We start from the raw sequence: 15,780 nt of genomic DNA on the forward strand, positions 1-15,780 counted from the left end.
GGCTCTCCCGAGGCAGGTGGGCAGGGCCGGGCTGCGGCCTCCTCTCTGCACTCAGCGCAGAGCCCGATGCCCAAGCGCGGCTTCCAATGGCCTTGGATGGAGGAGATCTGTGAGGGGTCAGGTATCGAGCTACTGAACTTCGAAAAGGAAATTCTGAAATAGTGATAATTAACAGGTGCCAGGAGAAGAAGAGGAGACTAGAGCCTGGGGGGGTCTCTGCACAGTGAGAAAAACAGTTCCCCACCAAGGGAGGCTGTTGAAGTCAAGGCAATGATGGGGGAGGGGTGCAGAGTGGGGACAAGGCCTCTCACGGCGTCTTCCACGCAAAGGCTTCGTCGGCGAGGGCCTGCGCCAGCCTGGCATTGAAAGGCCCGTAGAAGTCCCTCAGGATCTTCTGTGTGATGGGCCACATGGGCCCCAGGTTCCGGTCCTCGGGGCGCCGCGCATTGGATGCTGGGCTCTTGGTCATCAAAGCTTCTTGCTTCTCACTTAGGGGCCCTGGAATGAAAGCAAGAAATCTTGTCAGGTCAGAGACAGAAGGAGGCAGAGATAAAAGGAACCATGCAAAATTCCCAGCTACGCTCCCTGCTGAGACAGGAGTTTCCTTTAAGAAGAATGTGTGTGGGGATTCAAATTCTTTGGCTGGACTGACTTGGAAGAGGTGAGGGAGGAAGATGGGAATACCATTATGAAATTGCAAAGAAATTCTGTGGCCCAGGCTGTATCTAAGGCCCGTGGGGGCAGGCCTGCTGGTATTTTAGGACGATGCTGCCCTCACGGGCTCACCTGGGGGATTCATCTCTAGTAGCCTTTAGTGGGCTGTTTTCCAGATGTCGGCTGGTCCTAGATACTCATGCCACCTGCTAGGCACGGCCCGGGGTTCCACTTCCCCTGCTGGCCAGCCACAGGCCACACTCATTTCCATGCCTGGGTCCTAAAGCCAAGGGCCCCATGCCTGGGCCTATTTCTCTGTCTTACTGTGAGGTGGCTATGGAAGTCAGGCCCCTGTGCCCAGAGAGCCACTGACTGCCTGTCATCTACAGCAATGCACGTCGGTGATGGGGGCCTGGGACACCAGGCAGGGCTGCCAGCCGAGGCTGCCACTCCACGGCCCTCTTCCTGAGCCTGGGCTCTCAGGACTTGGCCAAAGTCCCTAGCATATCCTAGCATCCCGAGCCTATGCAAGGGAGAAAACCAGGCTCACTGCTCCACTTAAGAACAAAAGCCAAGTTCTGTAATGTGACAGTCTACAGGTGGCAAATCAAAGAAAACTGATTCTAGGCCTTAGAAAGAAAGCAAAAATGATCTTGCTCCAAGACATCACCAGCTCTCATAAATAAAGAAAAAATAATAAACAGAAAATTTAAAAAGAGTCAAGTAACCCAGTGGTGGGCATATATATGTCAAAGTATATTCGGTTACATTCCCAGCAAAATCACTAAAGGGACCATAGGGGTGTCCTGGGAAGCAGTGTGGCTTGTTCTGACCTTGTCTCAGCTTTTCCAGCTGTCCTCGTGACCCATCCACACAGGCAGGACCCCACCCATGTGCATGCCTCGGCCAGCCACAGCCAGGGCCTGCGGTACAGCCTGTGAGCACACAGTGCCCCTCAGGGCTCCCAGCTGGTGTCCTGGAGCTAAGGTCAGGCGCGCCCTCCCCAGGCCTGCGGCCAAAACCCAGCCATGTGGCTGTCACTCCAGGAGCCCTAGCAACACCTGTGACCACGCGGTGCCAGTTCCCTCGCCCACACCCCGCATCATCTCAGGACGGTTCAGGCCACCACTTCACCCTGCTGCTCCTTCAAAGCTCAAAGCACAGACCCTTTCCTTCCATGAGCCTCTGCAGTCCCGCAGCAGTGGGGTTTCCAGTGGTCAGTGTGACCCTGTTGCAATGGCGTGAACCATCTCCACAGCATGCTACCAGGGCCTCTGCAAGCTGGGCAATGGCTTCCTCCTGTCCCTCTGCTAAAACTTAACAAGCTTCCAGAGGGAAGACCAGCTCTCCTCCCAGAGAACCCCTCACCACACAAAATGACCCATGTGCAGGGGGGATTAATAAACAGGCCCTAAACTGTCCCCTCTTCCAGAGGCCCTGCCCAGCGTGCTGCATCTATTCTTGGCCCAGAAGGCTCCTACTAAGCCAGTGTCATTGGGGCAAGCACCGCGTTATCAGTCTGAAGCACTACACATACCCAGATTCAGAAACTCGAAGACCCTGTGCAGGGTGTACTTGATGTTGGACGCATGGTCTTCCAGACGCAGGATGAGGAACTGTTCCTTATTAAAAACAGTGAGCCAGTCCAGAAGGTACACGGCATACAGCCCAACCTGCAGCCTCACCTAGGGTGAAGGATGAAGGCATTATTTCAGGAGAGATTTTCCCAACGGATAAGGCATGTTTCCAGAAGCATTATACCATTTCACTATAAGCCAATGCAGCAGAGTTATCATAGCAATGGCTTTCAGCACTGGGCTGCAGCACAGAGAGTTCTTGTGTCTCCTGTTATAAGTTTTGTGCTCCCTGTTCACAGAATTCCTACATGGAGGGTGAATTTAATCCTCTGCACACCGCCATAGGCAGCTCCGTGCCTGTGTGTGACAGGTAAGGGCTGTGGGCAGGTCAAGGTTGCAGCAACCAAGGGTGCGGAAGCTCTTTGCGGGATATCCTATCTCCCTGCCCCTGCTGCAACCCCTCCGCCCAGCACACTGCAGGCTGCAGATGCTCAAAGATAACCCAGGGCCCCTAGGGGTGTCTGTGATGGTGAGTGTGTGCAGATCGAGACATGACCAGCGTGCAGCACGGACAACAGGTTCTGTCCTTTCTCTGCCACCTCTCGTGTCCCAGGTCCTCATTCTGCTTCTTCTCTTGTGCCAAGCTGCAAGTTGTACAGTGAAGAGTGAACCCAAAAGTGACCCCAAAGAGGGGCCCAGCCTTTATCCTCGGCTCCTGGGAGGTGTGCTCAAAGCCCCTGCATTTGCGGCCAACCAAGAGTGTCTTGGTTTGCCTGGGACTTTAGCCAGGGGCTGCCTAGCTCTGTGATTCATGACAGGGCTCTGGAATCCATGCTAGGTCACACTTTTGACAACAGTCACAAGGCAGTATGGGGTCAAGCCCCAGTAAGATCTTTGGACACCCAGACTAGGGGTTGACAATACTCCATGAGTGTGATTATACATGGGCCGCGGCCCGGAGGCAGCACTGCCCCGGGGCTCCACAGGGGAGGAGGAGCACCCCGGGCCCTGCGTCGGAGTCCCCTGGGTCTGCCCCACGCACTTCCTGCCTTGGCTGCCTCTACCCTTTCCCTGTAAGAGGTCGTAACCACAGGTACATCCGTCTTTAGTGCGTCCTGTAGGCCCTTCTAGATCGTCACTGAACTTGAGCTTTGGGAGCCCTCTAGCACTCGCAGTGGCTGCCGAAGCGAGGGCAGCCGGGGTAGCAGACCCCTCTCTGTCTCTCTGTTTGCACCTCTCTCCCTTGGTCCACATCCACCACCTGCCCGGCTGCTTGCACCACTGTTGACTGGGCCTCCCACCAGAGGGCGCTGTGCAGAGCAGTGAGCTGGCATGGCGGGCTCCTGCTCAGACCTCCACGCTGTCCACACACAAGGCCCTGGGTCTAGCCTGCACTTCCAGCTCATCTGGCTCCTCCTGGGAGCCCCCATTTCTTCAGGCATGCTCCTTCGTGCTTCCTTCCTGCCCGGCTTGACCGTGAGCTCCTGAGGGCAGAGACCACGGCTGCCCCATCCAGCCCAGCTGGGCAGGGCCCTGCGCCTGGCTCACCCTGAGCAGAACTTCAGACTCGGTGTCAACGCTACAATGGCGACACGTCTGAAACGTCACGTGCAGACGCTAAGTAGTTCATCTCTTGCCATTCTTTGTTTTCCGTTTCATTATTTTTTAACGATAGGAAGATGGGGAAGAAGAAAAGCTATTAAGAGAGAATTAAGAGTAAGTTGTCTCCAAAATTCACTAGCTGCCTCCAACCCACACTTCACTGCTAACTTATCCATCGGCTCATAAAACGCCTCCAAGCTGGGCTGCAGCTACAGAGAAAATGGGTACACGCCGGTCCCAAAAACAGAGTGTGGCCTCCGACACTGAAGGGTGTGAGCAGCGCTGATGTCGCGTGGGGCTCTCAATCCTCCCGCGGCTCCCAGGTTTACCTCATCCACAGACTCTGCTCTGAGAACCCTCTGGAAGGAAAGGCGCTGAGCGTCTGCACCATGGCCTGTCCCTACACTTGAAACCTTGTCTGCGCCCCCATCCCGGGCGAGAGCCTCTCCGCTATCCGCGGGGTCAGAGACCCGCGAGCCCTCCTGAGAGGCAGACTGGCTCGGGTGTGGAGGGCACTTGGCTGGCTCCTCAGGCCGAGCCGCTGGTCTGTGGCTCCAGCGCCCCCTCAACTCCCACTCCAGCCCAGCCACTTACAGCCAGGGAGGGTTCGGGGTGGACTGGGGGAGTTTCTACGTACACAGCGTCTCAGTTCCAAATGGAATCCACAACGACACCCCCGGACGGCCTCACTTACAGCTTTGCCAAGAGAAGGACAAGAATCAAAATAGAGCCAACGCAGACAGAAGATACAGGGCCAGGGCCCAACGTATTTAAAACTGGAAAATCCCAGCACCCAGAGCCCTCTGTAGCTGGGCGTGTCACTGACTCAGTGATGAAAAGCAGAGGCCCAGGGAGGGCAGGGGCTGCAGGCGGGTCAGCCGTCCACACCCCCAGCGCCAGGCCCCTCACGCACCCAAGTGGGTCTCGTTTAACCATGGGAGCCCAGAAAACACCAGAGAGCCAACGCTGACCTTCCCAGACAGGCACCATGCTGAGCCTTTCTGTCCACCCAGCCGCCCCACTACTCTCCCAGCTACCCACTCATTCCTTCAGCACAAAGCGTGGGCTCATGCTATGTGCCAGGCGCCCGGCCACAGCAATGGAGATCGGCTGCTTCTTAACATTCGTGGGCCTGGTCTCACAAAGATTGCAATCCAGTGGTGTGGACAGCGTGGATCACATCTGTGGTCACTAAGTGTGATGCGTGCTATGGGGAAACGAATCAGGCGGAGGAAGAGAACAGGTAGATTTAAAAAGTTGTTGTTGGCCAGCCGTGGTGGCGCACGCTTGTAATCCCCGCGCTTGGGAGGCGGAGACAAAAGGATCGCGCAGGTTCAAAGCCAGCCACGCTGGCTTAAGAGACCCTGTTTCCAAAAATAAAAAAAGTATAAAATAGATCTGGAAGTGTAGCCCAGAGGTAAAAGGGCTTCCAGGAACCCCAGTACCATAAAAAATAAAAAAGTTGTTGTTTTTGTGGTACTGGGGATGGAACCCAGGAGCATTCTACCTTTGGGCTACACCACCAGCCCTATTTTTTCTCTTTCTTTTTTTTAAACAGTCTCACTGAGTTGCAAAGGGCCTCACTAAGTAGCTTAGGCTGTCCGCGAACCACGAACCTCCCGTCTCAGCCTCCCAGAGGCTGGGATTACAAGCGTGCTCCACCACGCCCGGCTAAATAAAGTTTTTAAGGAAGAGGCAGCCTTCAGAAAGCAGGAGAAGCAGATCCCCTCCTGGGTAGAAGGGAAAAAATGGCCAAGAGGTTCAGCACCATAGTGGTTTCTGGATGGGCCCAGCCCACCCACCAGGTAGATATTCCCTACACACACACACACACACACACACACACACACACACACGCACGCACGCACGCACGCACACCGTCTGAAGCAGGAGGAAGGTCTGGGGATGGAGGACGGGGTATGCATTTCTGATCCCTTTCTAGGACCACACCCTGTAAGCACTGTTCTGAGTGTCTGAGGACCGTAGGAGGAGGCAGTATGGTGCTGCTGGTGATGGAGAGAGGGGAGTGGGTGGCCCTCCAGCAGTCAGGTGCCACAAGGAGCCAGTGAACACTCTGAGATATCAGATATGTCCTAGGAGCCACCTGGCTCCCATGCTGTGGCTGGCTGGGATCTGCCACTCACCTCCAAGAGCCGCCAGCCCCTTCCTGACCCCCCAGCTCCTCTTCGTAGAGAGCTCTCCAGGGACACACTGGAAGATGAATGTCGCTGTGCTGAGACTACAGCTTCCCTGTCCACTGTCCTGCCCCTGGGGATGTCCCTTTGACCACTCCTGCCTGCTCAGATACCAGACTGTCATCCCCAGCAAAACCCAAACAGGAATAAAGACGCGCCCACCAGGCCTCCCGCCGCCTCGAATCCCTGCTTCAGGAGGTCTCCCTGACGATGGGCTGCCCTGGTTTCCAGGCCTGGGACTGAGCACTGAGCCTGTGGCCAGCTCCGGGTGGGGCCCTCTGTGAGCCTCAGTATTCCCGTGTGTAAAATGGGGCCTGTACGGGTGTGGGGAGCTTAGGGCAGGCTCCATCAGTGATCCAGAAGGGTCACTACTTTCCCCTCGCTCACTAAGGGATTTCTGAAAACTTTTATCGTGGAGTTCCGATCACCATGAGTCTGCCCATGCACCTCTGGCCCGCCTGAGCGGCCGGCCGTGTTCCAAGGTTCAGGGCTGGAGTGCAGGTCTACAGGTCCCCTGAGGATGCTCCTGGGGCCCCTGAGAACCCAGCTTGAAACCCCCCACCCACCCAGCCACGCAGCTGAAAGGTGCTCAACTCACCCTCAATAATGTTTTTGCATAACAAAGGCTGGACATACTTAGATACATTCCATAAAGGAAAACAAGAGAACGGGCGGTGGAACAAGGAGGCATATTTTTCAATTGAGATCCTGTCAGAGAAGCCTCACAGTCACTGGAAGGTGATTTTAAAAACCAACAGAACAACCCACGCTACAGAGAGGCTCTTAGGACAATTTGAGAGCCGGGTGTGCGCCCGTCTGCCGACTCTAATTGCCGGCTGTGTTTGGAGCCTCGCTCAATGGTAATCTTCCTAAATGCACCCTGGTCGCGTCGCAGAGGGAGGGGACAGCACAGCCCCTGGGTGATCAGCAGGGGGGGAGGGGGAGCCTGCTGAAAGGCCCATCAGTCTCACAGTTTTGACATCCATGAATATTTGTTTGTGCATCAGCCTCCGCTCAGAGGCGGCAGGAGCGGCATTACACGTTAAGATGCTTCTCTGTGTGTTTCTGTGTGTTCCTAACCCCCACTCCGCAACGCCCCTCGCATAATAAGCGCAGCCAGCAGAGTGGCCGCGGGGTACGCACAGGCATGGCGTTGTTGAGGGTGTTGTTGTAGACGCAGGCGCGCAGGGAGAAATCCAGCACGCAGTTTTCAAACAGCTGCAGAGCCTCTGTCACTTTTTCATGGAAGTCATCCGCAGATTTATTCGAACTTGCAAAGTAGAGATAGTCTGAGTACAACCTGCGAATAAAATAAATGGATAATTTCACCATCCGCCAATGTGAAATCGCGCCACTCGGGTGACAATGAAAATCGATGTGCAATTACATTATCTAGTTTTGTTCCTTAAAACACAGCCATTTCTCTTTCTTCCCTTGCAGAGGAGACTCTGCTGCTCCCGCCCCTCCCATGCCGGCAGCCCTTCCCCACCAGGCAGGCCCACGCTGGCCCCAAACCATCAACAATGGGATTTGAGTTTTTTAAATTCTTTCTGGTTACCTAGACTTAGGCGCTGTCTTCTTTTTTTATTTCTTTTAGTGTGTGTGTGTGTGTGTGTGTGTGTGTGTGTGTGTGTATGTGTGTATGTGTGTGTATGTGTGTGTGTATGTGTGTGTGTGTGTGTGTTTACTGGGAATTGGACCCAGAAGCTTTCTAGCTCAAAACTCTGCCCCCAGGTCTCCCCTTTTACTCTTCTTTTCAATTTGAAACAGGTCTCACTATGTTGCTGAGGGCTTCACTATGCAGCGGAGGCTGTCCTTGAACCTGCGATCCTCTGGCTTCCCAAGTCCTAGGATTACAGACTTGTGCCACTGCACCAGGCTCAAGGCTGTTTTTGTAACACCAGATTAGATTAGAGAGCGTGTACAATAGTAAAGAGAAGCCTTGGGAATCGTATGCCGCTCCCCGTTCCTTCTTCTAGGAAAGGACCCAGTGCTCATCACTTTCCCAGCATGATGGTCCCATGCGAAATTCCTGGCTCTTCCCAAAGACATTCCTAACATTTAAACAAAGCATGGAATGTGTCTCCCTAGATTCACAGGGACCTATATTTTAGCCCAGCATTCACTCTTGTGCACTCAGACACATACACACCTGCAGGCTGGTGTGGTCACCCCTAGGCTCGGTTGTGTTCAGGTACCACCACCCACAAGCGAGACCACGTTCTTCATGGGACTCATGGTCATCCTCAACCAAACTCAACTTTTGGCCATCCATGTCCATCCTCATACCACCTCATGGTAGCAAAAATCTTGTTAAAGCAAATGTATAGGAGGTCATTGTTTGGGGACAGAGCTTTTATACTGGGGCCCAAAGACCAGACCAAACCAGGGCACAGTCATTCACGCTGGGTGCCTGGGACCAAAACACAGGAGCCTCTCAGCACCCAGTCCAAAGGGGCCCAGGCACCCAGCCAGCATGGTGAGGACGTCCACCTGCTTCAACCCACACAAGGAGGGGACTGTGCAACAGCCCCTCTCCTCCGTGTTCCCGTTTCTCCTTCTTCAACACTCTCCTGCCTGTAACACCCACCCCTGCTCTCAGCTTATCAGAGCACCTTTCTTTTTACACGAATAAATTGCTGCCCAATTCATGACTCCCACTCACTCACAAGAGCCAATTCGATCCTTAAACAGAATCCACTGATTTTTTTTTTTTAAGACACTGCTAAGCTGGTTTAGCCAGAAGCTCCCACCCTCCAAACCTGATCAGGCTTCTCAATGCTCAGGAGATGTCTGGTCACTTGGCCTAACCCCAGCAAAAATCCTAGTAGGCTGCTTTAGCCAAGAATCCCCTTTTGCCTTGAAGTTTCTTCCCAGTGATTTTCTACCCACCCCCACCCCCAAGTCCTTGGCTATAAAATCCCTACTTTTTCTTGTTGTATTTCAAGTTAAGCCCAATCTCTCTCCTCTATCACAAAGTCCCACCATAGCTGACCCGGTTCCTACTGCATCAATCCTGCCTATATTCCCTGTCATCATTTCAACACACATCAGAGAAATTTTTTCCATTAACAGAACTTCTGGGTTACAAGTTTCCTACTTTTTGTCTCCTCTGTTTCTGTTTGCAGAAAGGGCAAGCATTTCTTCTCTTTGGCTTTCATGAATCCCTTTGTGCTTTGGAGTTTTGTTTTGTTTTCTTCTAGACATTATTCCTCCTCCCATCACACAGAGCCCAAATCTCTACCCAACGCCATCCTGGTACCCATCAGTCCAGGCTGCAGCCCCTGCCTAGGGCAAAGCTGGCTGATGCCAGAATGGCCCCGTGGCTCCATGGGAGTGCATCCCTCTCCTTACAGCTCTGGGCTCTCTACCCTACAATGCCCCAGCATGCCCGTCCTCCCTCCAGTGAAGGCAAGTTGGCGAGCCTAGCTGCACACAGTGCATGGGAGATGCACGTCTGCATGGAAAGTCACAGCAGAGTTTTCACACTAGACTTGGCCACACACACCCCTGCAGCAGCCCTGGCATCCTTGCCAGGTCTGCCCCAGGGCTTCTCGTCCACCACTCTCACCTCTTTTAGGTCACAATAACCCGCATGCTCCTTCCTAGGGGGAGAAGCAGGTCTCATTCACCTCTGCAGCCCCGCCCTCCACAGTTCCTTGGACACAGCCCTGGAAAATTTCTCCTCAGCCAGTGTCCACAGAAGACGCCTCACAGAGGTGCCCAGAATTCACACACATGCGAGAATGGAGTATCTTGTGCATCTCATCCTGGTCAAATTCCCCAAAGGACTTGCCACAAGACAGCCACCAAAGATGCTCAGTTACTGAGGAGAGGATGGCCCTAGAGCCAGACTCACGGGAGAACATTCCCATGAGATTAGTCCATTGCTGGTACCCAAACCAGCTGAGCTACTTCTCTAAATCCAGACGTGTCGGGACTGAAGTACAACACCCCGAACCCCAGCATCAGCCACAATTAGTGGAACCTACAGGGCTGGTTGACAAGTGCCAAAATCCAATCCGCACAGACCTCTACAAGGGGGTTGGCTGCATGTGCCGAGGGTCGCACGTGGCCATCGGGCTCACAGGATGCCCTTCCTCCTGGCTCACAGGTTTCCCGTCAGTCCACTTGTTAGTATGGTTAAACCCAAGCAACTAGGTCAATGAAAACTAACAGATGCTCCTGAAACTTGGTGAAAACTCTATCAATGCACCTGAGTCCAGAGTTCTTACCAAGGATGCCCCACAGACCTATCCAAACTACTCGGGGGAATGAGATTTCCATCACATAAATTCCCCCAATCATCGCTCAAGCTTTCCATACTGAGATTTTTTCCCCTCGTAGTAATAGCATTTCTTGTGGGCATTTGGCTCATAAATAAAACAAGAACATCTAAGCCAGCCTCAATTTTAGATACAAAGCAACTTCATGAAGAAGTCTGCTGATCCCACACAATTCCTCCAAAGCTCAAGAAATTATCTCTGGGGCAAAACTGGAACATATTCAAACCCAGGTGAGACTGCAGGTTTGCATCTGTTTGGGGTGCATTGAGAGGAACTCAGGACCCCACCTTCTGTTTAGAGCCAGGTCAGGCCGCTTTCTCAGCATGGGAGCAGAGATTTCAGGGCCCCTCAGTCACTTCCTGTTCCGTGGATCTGCCCACTGGTCAGGTGGGCTTTGGGGTCTCAGAGCCCCATTACCACCAGGACCCATGCCAAGGTCCTCTACACACTGCCTGACATCTGAGCAGACTTGATTCACCTGAACCAATGGCCATCACCTTGGGTCCTGAATTCTGTAGTTGATTAAATAGTGCTGCCCCCTCAAAGATATGTCCAAGTCCTAAGCTCTGGTACCTATAAATGTGATCTTATTTGGAAACAAGGTCCTTGCACATATAATTATGTTGAGGCTCTTCAGATGAGATCATCCTGAATTTAGGGGGAGTCATAAATCCAGTGACTGGTGTCCTTACACAAAGAAGAGAGGACAGAGACACACAGGGAGACACGACGTGAAGGCAGAGACCCGGATGGTGCCACTACAAGCCAAGGGCCACCAGGAGATGTTGGAAGCCTCCAGAAACTGGGAGCCAGGGACGGGACAGAGCCTCCCCCAGCACCACCAGAGGGAACCAACTCTGCGGACACCTTCATTTCAGACTTCTGCCCTCCAGAACTGCGAAATAATACATTCCTGTTGTTTGAAGCCACCAAGTGTTCTATTTATTAGAATAGCCCTGAGAAATGATTGCAAATTCTAACCCCAAATTCCAAGGAAGACTAAGAAGCTATTTGTGTGAGCAGCCCTCTTCCACCCCAGGCCTCTTAGAGGCCTTGAGGATGCAGAAGGACGATGGCCATGTGGCAAGATTTTCCACGAAGAAATGTGGGCAGCAAAGGGGTGAAACAGGAGGCTTCTGTCGGGGGCACCCTGGGTCTGCCTGGAGACTTAGGGTACAGAGTCATCAGAACATCTTCAATAGTGGGGCATGATGGCACATGCCTGTCATCCCAGTACTTGGGAGGGCGAGACAGGAAGATCACAGGTTCTAGGCCAGCCTTAGCAACTTAGTGAAACTGCTTCAAAAATAAAATAAGGGCTGGGAATGCAGCTCAGAGGTAGAACACCCCTGGGTTCGATTCCCAGAGCCTCTGAAAGCCTTCAATAAATGCTATGATGTCCGCACCACTCCTTTCTGGGAAAAGAGGTCAGCTAATGACCTGGCATGAGCGAAAGCCACCTGGGAGGACTGAGGACACCAGGAAGTGCTGAGGTGACAACTGTCTGCATCCAGACTAAGTACCTAAGGGACCACGCAAAGCTGCGGCCGGCACACACAAACAAATGCGGAGAAACAGACGTCCACACTGCGGTCTTTAAAATCAGCTGCTCAATGAAGAAGTGAAGAGTCCGACCTGGAAAATACAGGAGGGTTTAGTTGCCAGAGAGGTGCAGGGCATGGTGCAGCCTCAGGAGGCACTGCCGGAAAGGCAGGGGAGGGAAGAGCAGACGGCGAGGGGGCAGGTGTGCATCCCCCTGGGGAAGCAGAGACCCAGCAGGAAAGGACTTCCTCCACACTCCCGAAGGACTGACCGGCAGACAGAAGGTTCTGGAAGAAAGAGCTTTCATAGAAAGGGCCCTGTCTGCAGTCAGGGCAGTGGCCCCGGGGGGCAGGAGCAGCCCAGGCTGGAGGGCGAGGGCTCTGGGGGTGCATGAGAGCCAGGCACCTCCAGCCCTCCAGCCCTGGGCTTGGGAACTGCCCAGCCCCCTCCTGCGGAGACACCTCCTTTTCTTACTCTTGAACCATCCTGAACAGATGGGTGTTACATTTGGCCAGGCCTGTTTCCAACGGCAATTCCAAATATAAGCCCAAATACATTCCAGGCCTTCTGTGCCGCCGTTATTTTAGAAGGCTGCTGGCGGGGCCTGCGATGCGGGTCCATGCTCATGTAGAGCCGCTAGGCCCCCCTCCTGGGGGTGCAGGGCCCTGGGACCCCAGAACGGGCAAGGGATCGGATGTGTGTGGGGTGGGGCGCTCCCTCTGGAAGCAGGACAACGGCGTGGCGGGCAGCCAGCCCGAGGCCCCTCCTTGTAACATTCGGATGGGAAGCCGGGGGCCACTGCTGAATTTGTTCAGGGACATTTAAGGGGCACTTCTGTGAGGCGCTGTGAGCAGAGGTCAGCATATCGGCGGTTACCCCGGCAGGAGCAAGGCCTGGCAGTGTGGCTCAGTGGTAGAGTGCTTGCCTGGCAGGCAGAAGGCCCTGGGCTCTATTCTTAGCCCCACAAAAAAAAAGAAGCAGAAGCAGCTGCCAGTCTGCAGGCTCCTCCTGGGGGCCAGTGATGGGCGAGAACCCGCCAGGTTTAGTGGACGCCCTGGCAACCGAAACAAGACCTCATGCTGGACTCCTCGTTCATGTTCCCGGTTCACCACACACACACCTACGCCGTGGGACCCGCGCTGCCCCGTCTTAGGCAGGAGAGTGACCCTGGAGAGGTTAGAGAGGCCCCCCAAGGTCATGTGGCCCAGGAACAAACCCAGGTCTGCCTGACCCCACAGCACACGACCCCGCCCCTGAGGTTTAGCAGTGCGTGGCTGAGCAGAGCCGGAGCCATCAGAGCCGCTGCTTTCTGGCGGGGTCTGTTTGTTTGGGCGTTTCTATTGCTTTAGGTACACAGCGATTTGGAAGCAAAAGTCAATTTTGCTGCAAAACTACTTAATAAGCCACAAGAGACTGATAAACATTACAACGGGCAGCCGAGCAGTCCGCAGACATTCACCACGAACACGGGAACTTCGCTGCCACAGACAGCGGCAGCAGAGGCGCTTATGGAACATAGTTATGCTGGGCAGCTAGGAAAATGTGGGGGGGGGGGCTCTGGGCGGGGGTTTTCTCTTCTCTGCAAGGGCTGAGGCCCCTCAGCACAAGCTGGCTCTGCACCCACCTGTTTCTTCCAGTGCATCCAATGGGGGCCTCGTCATGGCTGAGACTGGAGTGAGAACCTCTTGGGACAGAACCTGCATCCCCAAGCTGTGGCCATGGCTCCCTTGCAAAGCCCCTCCCACACCTCACCAATGATCCCAACACAGACGTCCCTAAGGTGAGAAAACTAAGGACTCGCACCTACCCAGCTCCCAGCCAGGCCTGGGTCCTGGGTGAGGAACTGGCACTGCAGAGCCGTGGCCCCACGCATCAGGGCCACCCAGTACGCCACACGCACCGCCGCCCCTCCTTCAACACAGCCGACCTTGCTAAGCGGCCCCAGAGCTGCAGGTGCTCAGGTCCCGCGCTCTCCTGCAGTCCGGAGTCCACCCCCTGGTCCCGGCCCAGGCGACACCGCTCCCTGAGCTCTGCGTCTCCGCAGGCAGAGAAACAACAGGGCTCTCTTCCCTGGGGCGTGCCCCTTCCTGCACAGAACCACCTTTCCAAACAGTCCCCACGGGAATACCCAGGACTGCAGAGGGCTCTGTAAACCTCCCCGAAAAGAATCAGTGTGAACACTAGCGGGCTGCCTGCCTGGTGGCTTCTCTCTACCAATAACGAGATGCAGTCCCTGCCAGGTGGCCACCCAGTGGTCTTCAGAGAGCAGCCTCCTCACAAAGGCCTCGGCTGTCCTTGTGCCCTGGCTGCAGCCACTCTCCCTCCCTGAGGCCAGCCCCGCAGCCCTCTGGCTGGACAGATCGGCCCTATTAAAGTGACCTCGGACCACTTCGAGGGCCCACTGAAAGGTGTGTCAGTGACACCTACTCAGGCGGCTCTGAGAAGCAAGATGCCCAACAGGAATGTGACCAGAAGCATCTACTGTGCTACAGCTCCCCAGATGGCTCTGCCCTCCCTCATCCCCAAATCCCCAAAGTCTCAGAACCAAGGGCGAGGGCGCGGGAGGAAGCTATGGTGCTGCTGGTCACCATGTTTCTCTCCACTCTGCCCCTCACCTACAGGGGAGTTCTCCCAACCTCCCTTTGAGAGTGTTGTGTGGGTCACTGATCCCTCATGCTGGGGGACAGGCCACTTTTCAGTCTCTGTGCAGATCTGCTATGGAGAGAGGACAGCGTGATGTCTGCAGGGCCAGGCTCCCTCTTGGCCAGGACACATTCGTGGCATTCCCTCGGGTTCCAGGCCTGGGGGGACACAGCTGCATGGAGGAGGGTTTTCACACAGTCCGCACGGCAGGAGCTCTGGTCTCAAGTCAAAGTTGTGCGGACGCCAGGCGTGGTGGCGCACACTTGTAATCCCCCGCGCTTGGGAGGCAGAGACAGGAGGATCACACAGGTTCGAAGCCAGCCTCGCTGGTTTAAGAGACCCTGTTTCCAAATAAAAATAATACAAAAATAGGTCTGGGAGTGTACTCTGGAGGTAGAAGGGTTTCCAGGAACCCCAGTACCACCAAAATAAAAATTAAAAGGTGTGTGGCCACTCCGAGGAGGCCATGCGCTGAGCCTCCTCGCCTGGGCCAGGGTCCTGGGACTGGCACCTTGTCCCTCTGATGTAGAGGTGAGTCCAGGCTCAGGCACTGCAGAGACTAGGGTTCTTACTGCTCAGAACTTGGTTAACCTGGAGGGTCATTTTGCTGATGACTCACAGTCCTGGTCCCCTAGGAAACGCCCAAGGACCCGTGTCACCTGGTGCAAAGTCCCAGGCAGCCCACAGTGGCTGCGGGATGGGAGCAGCCTCCACAGGGAACAACTCAGAACAGCACTTGCAGCTGCAAAGACACTCTGAGGGCAGTCCCAGCCCCGGAGCTCCTGGGGAGTCGGCTGCCCTCTCTGCCATGGCTGCAGTGGAGCCCCACCCCTCCCTCTGCCTATACCACCCCCAAACCCTTCAGAGGGTGGCCCCAAAGCACCCAAGAAGCCATCTGCACACTAACAATGGGCTCAGAGTGTGCATCTGGGAACTGACCCAGATGGGGTGAGATTCTGGGCTCCTCAAGCAGACCTGTGTGTGATGGAATCTTCTGCCAGTTACCCACCCACTAAAGGAGAGGTTCTGAGTAGGGGATAGAGCCCTGCTGGGCCCACACCCTCACCTGTCCACACATCATGATGGCCCTCGCACCTGCTGGTGAAGTCCAGTGAGGCAGTAACCAACCAGGCATGGCACAGAGCTGGCCCGGAGTCATTGCTCTTTTGACAAAGATCTCATCTCACAGAGGCCGGTCCCTGGGACACACATCCAGGAGCGTGGGTGGGTGGGCTTACTCTCCTATATACATGGCAGCTCTAGCACATCAAAGGTGCCCAA

General features: G+C 54.8%; 1 protein-coding gene across 1 annotated transcript in view; it reads right to left on the reverse strand.

Moving 5' to 3' along the window:
- Positions 1–307: 307 nt before the first annotated feature.
- The window catches only part of CHST15 (carbohydrate sulfotransferase 15), a gene marked incomplete at both ends in the record, with an annotated part of 28,761 nt that continues 13,288 nt past the window's right edge, over positions 308–15,780 (reverse strand). The window contains 3 exons of the mRNA XM_080694554.1: positions 308–498; positions 2,192–2,339; positions 7,172–7,328. Coding sequence (XP_080550680.1) covers positions 308–498; positions 2,192–2,339; positions 7,172–7,328 — 496 coding nt within the window. The remainder of the gene's footprint in view (positions 499–2,191; positions 2,340–7,171; positions 7,329–15,780) is intronic.

The sequence above is a fragment of the Muscardinus avellanarius genome, assembly GCF_963383645.1.
Source record: "Muscardinus avellanarius genome assembly, chromosome: 4".
Classification (NCBI taxonomy): Eukaryota; Metazoa; Chordata; class Mammalia; order Rodentia; family Gliridae; genus Muscardinus; species Muscardinus avellanarius.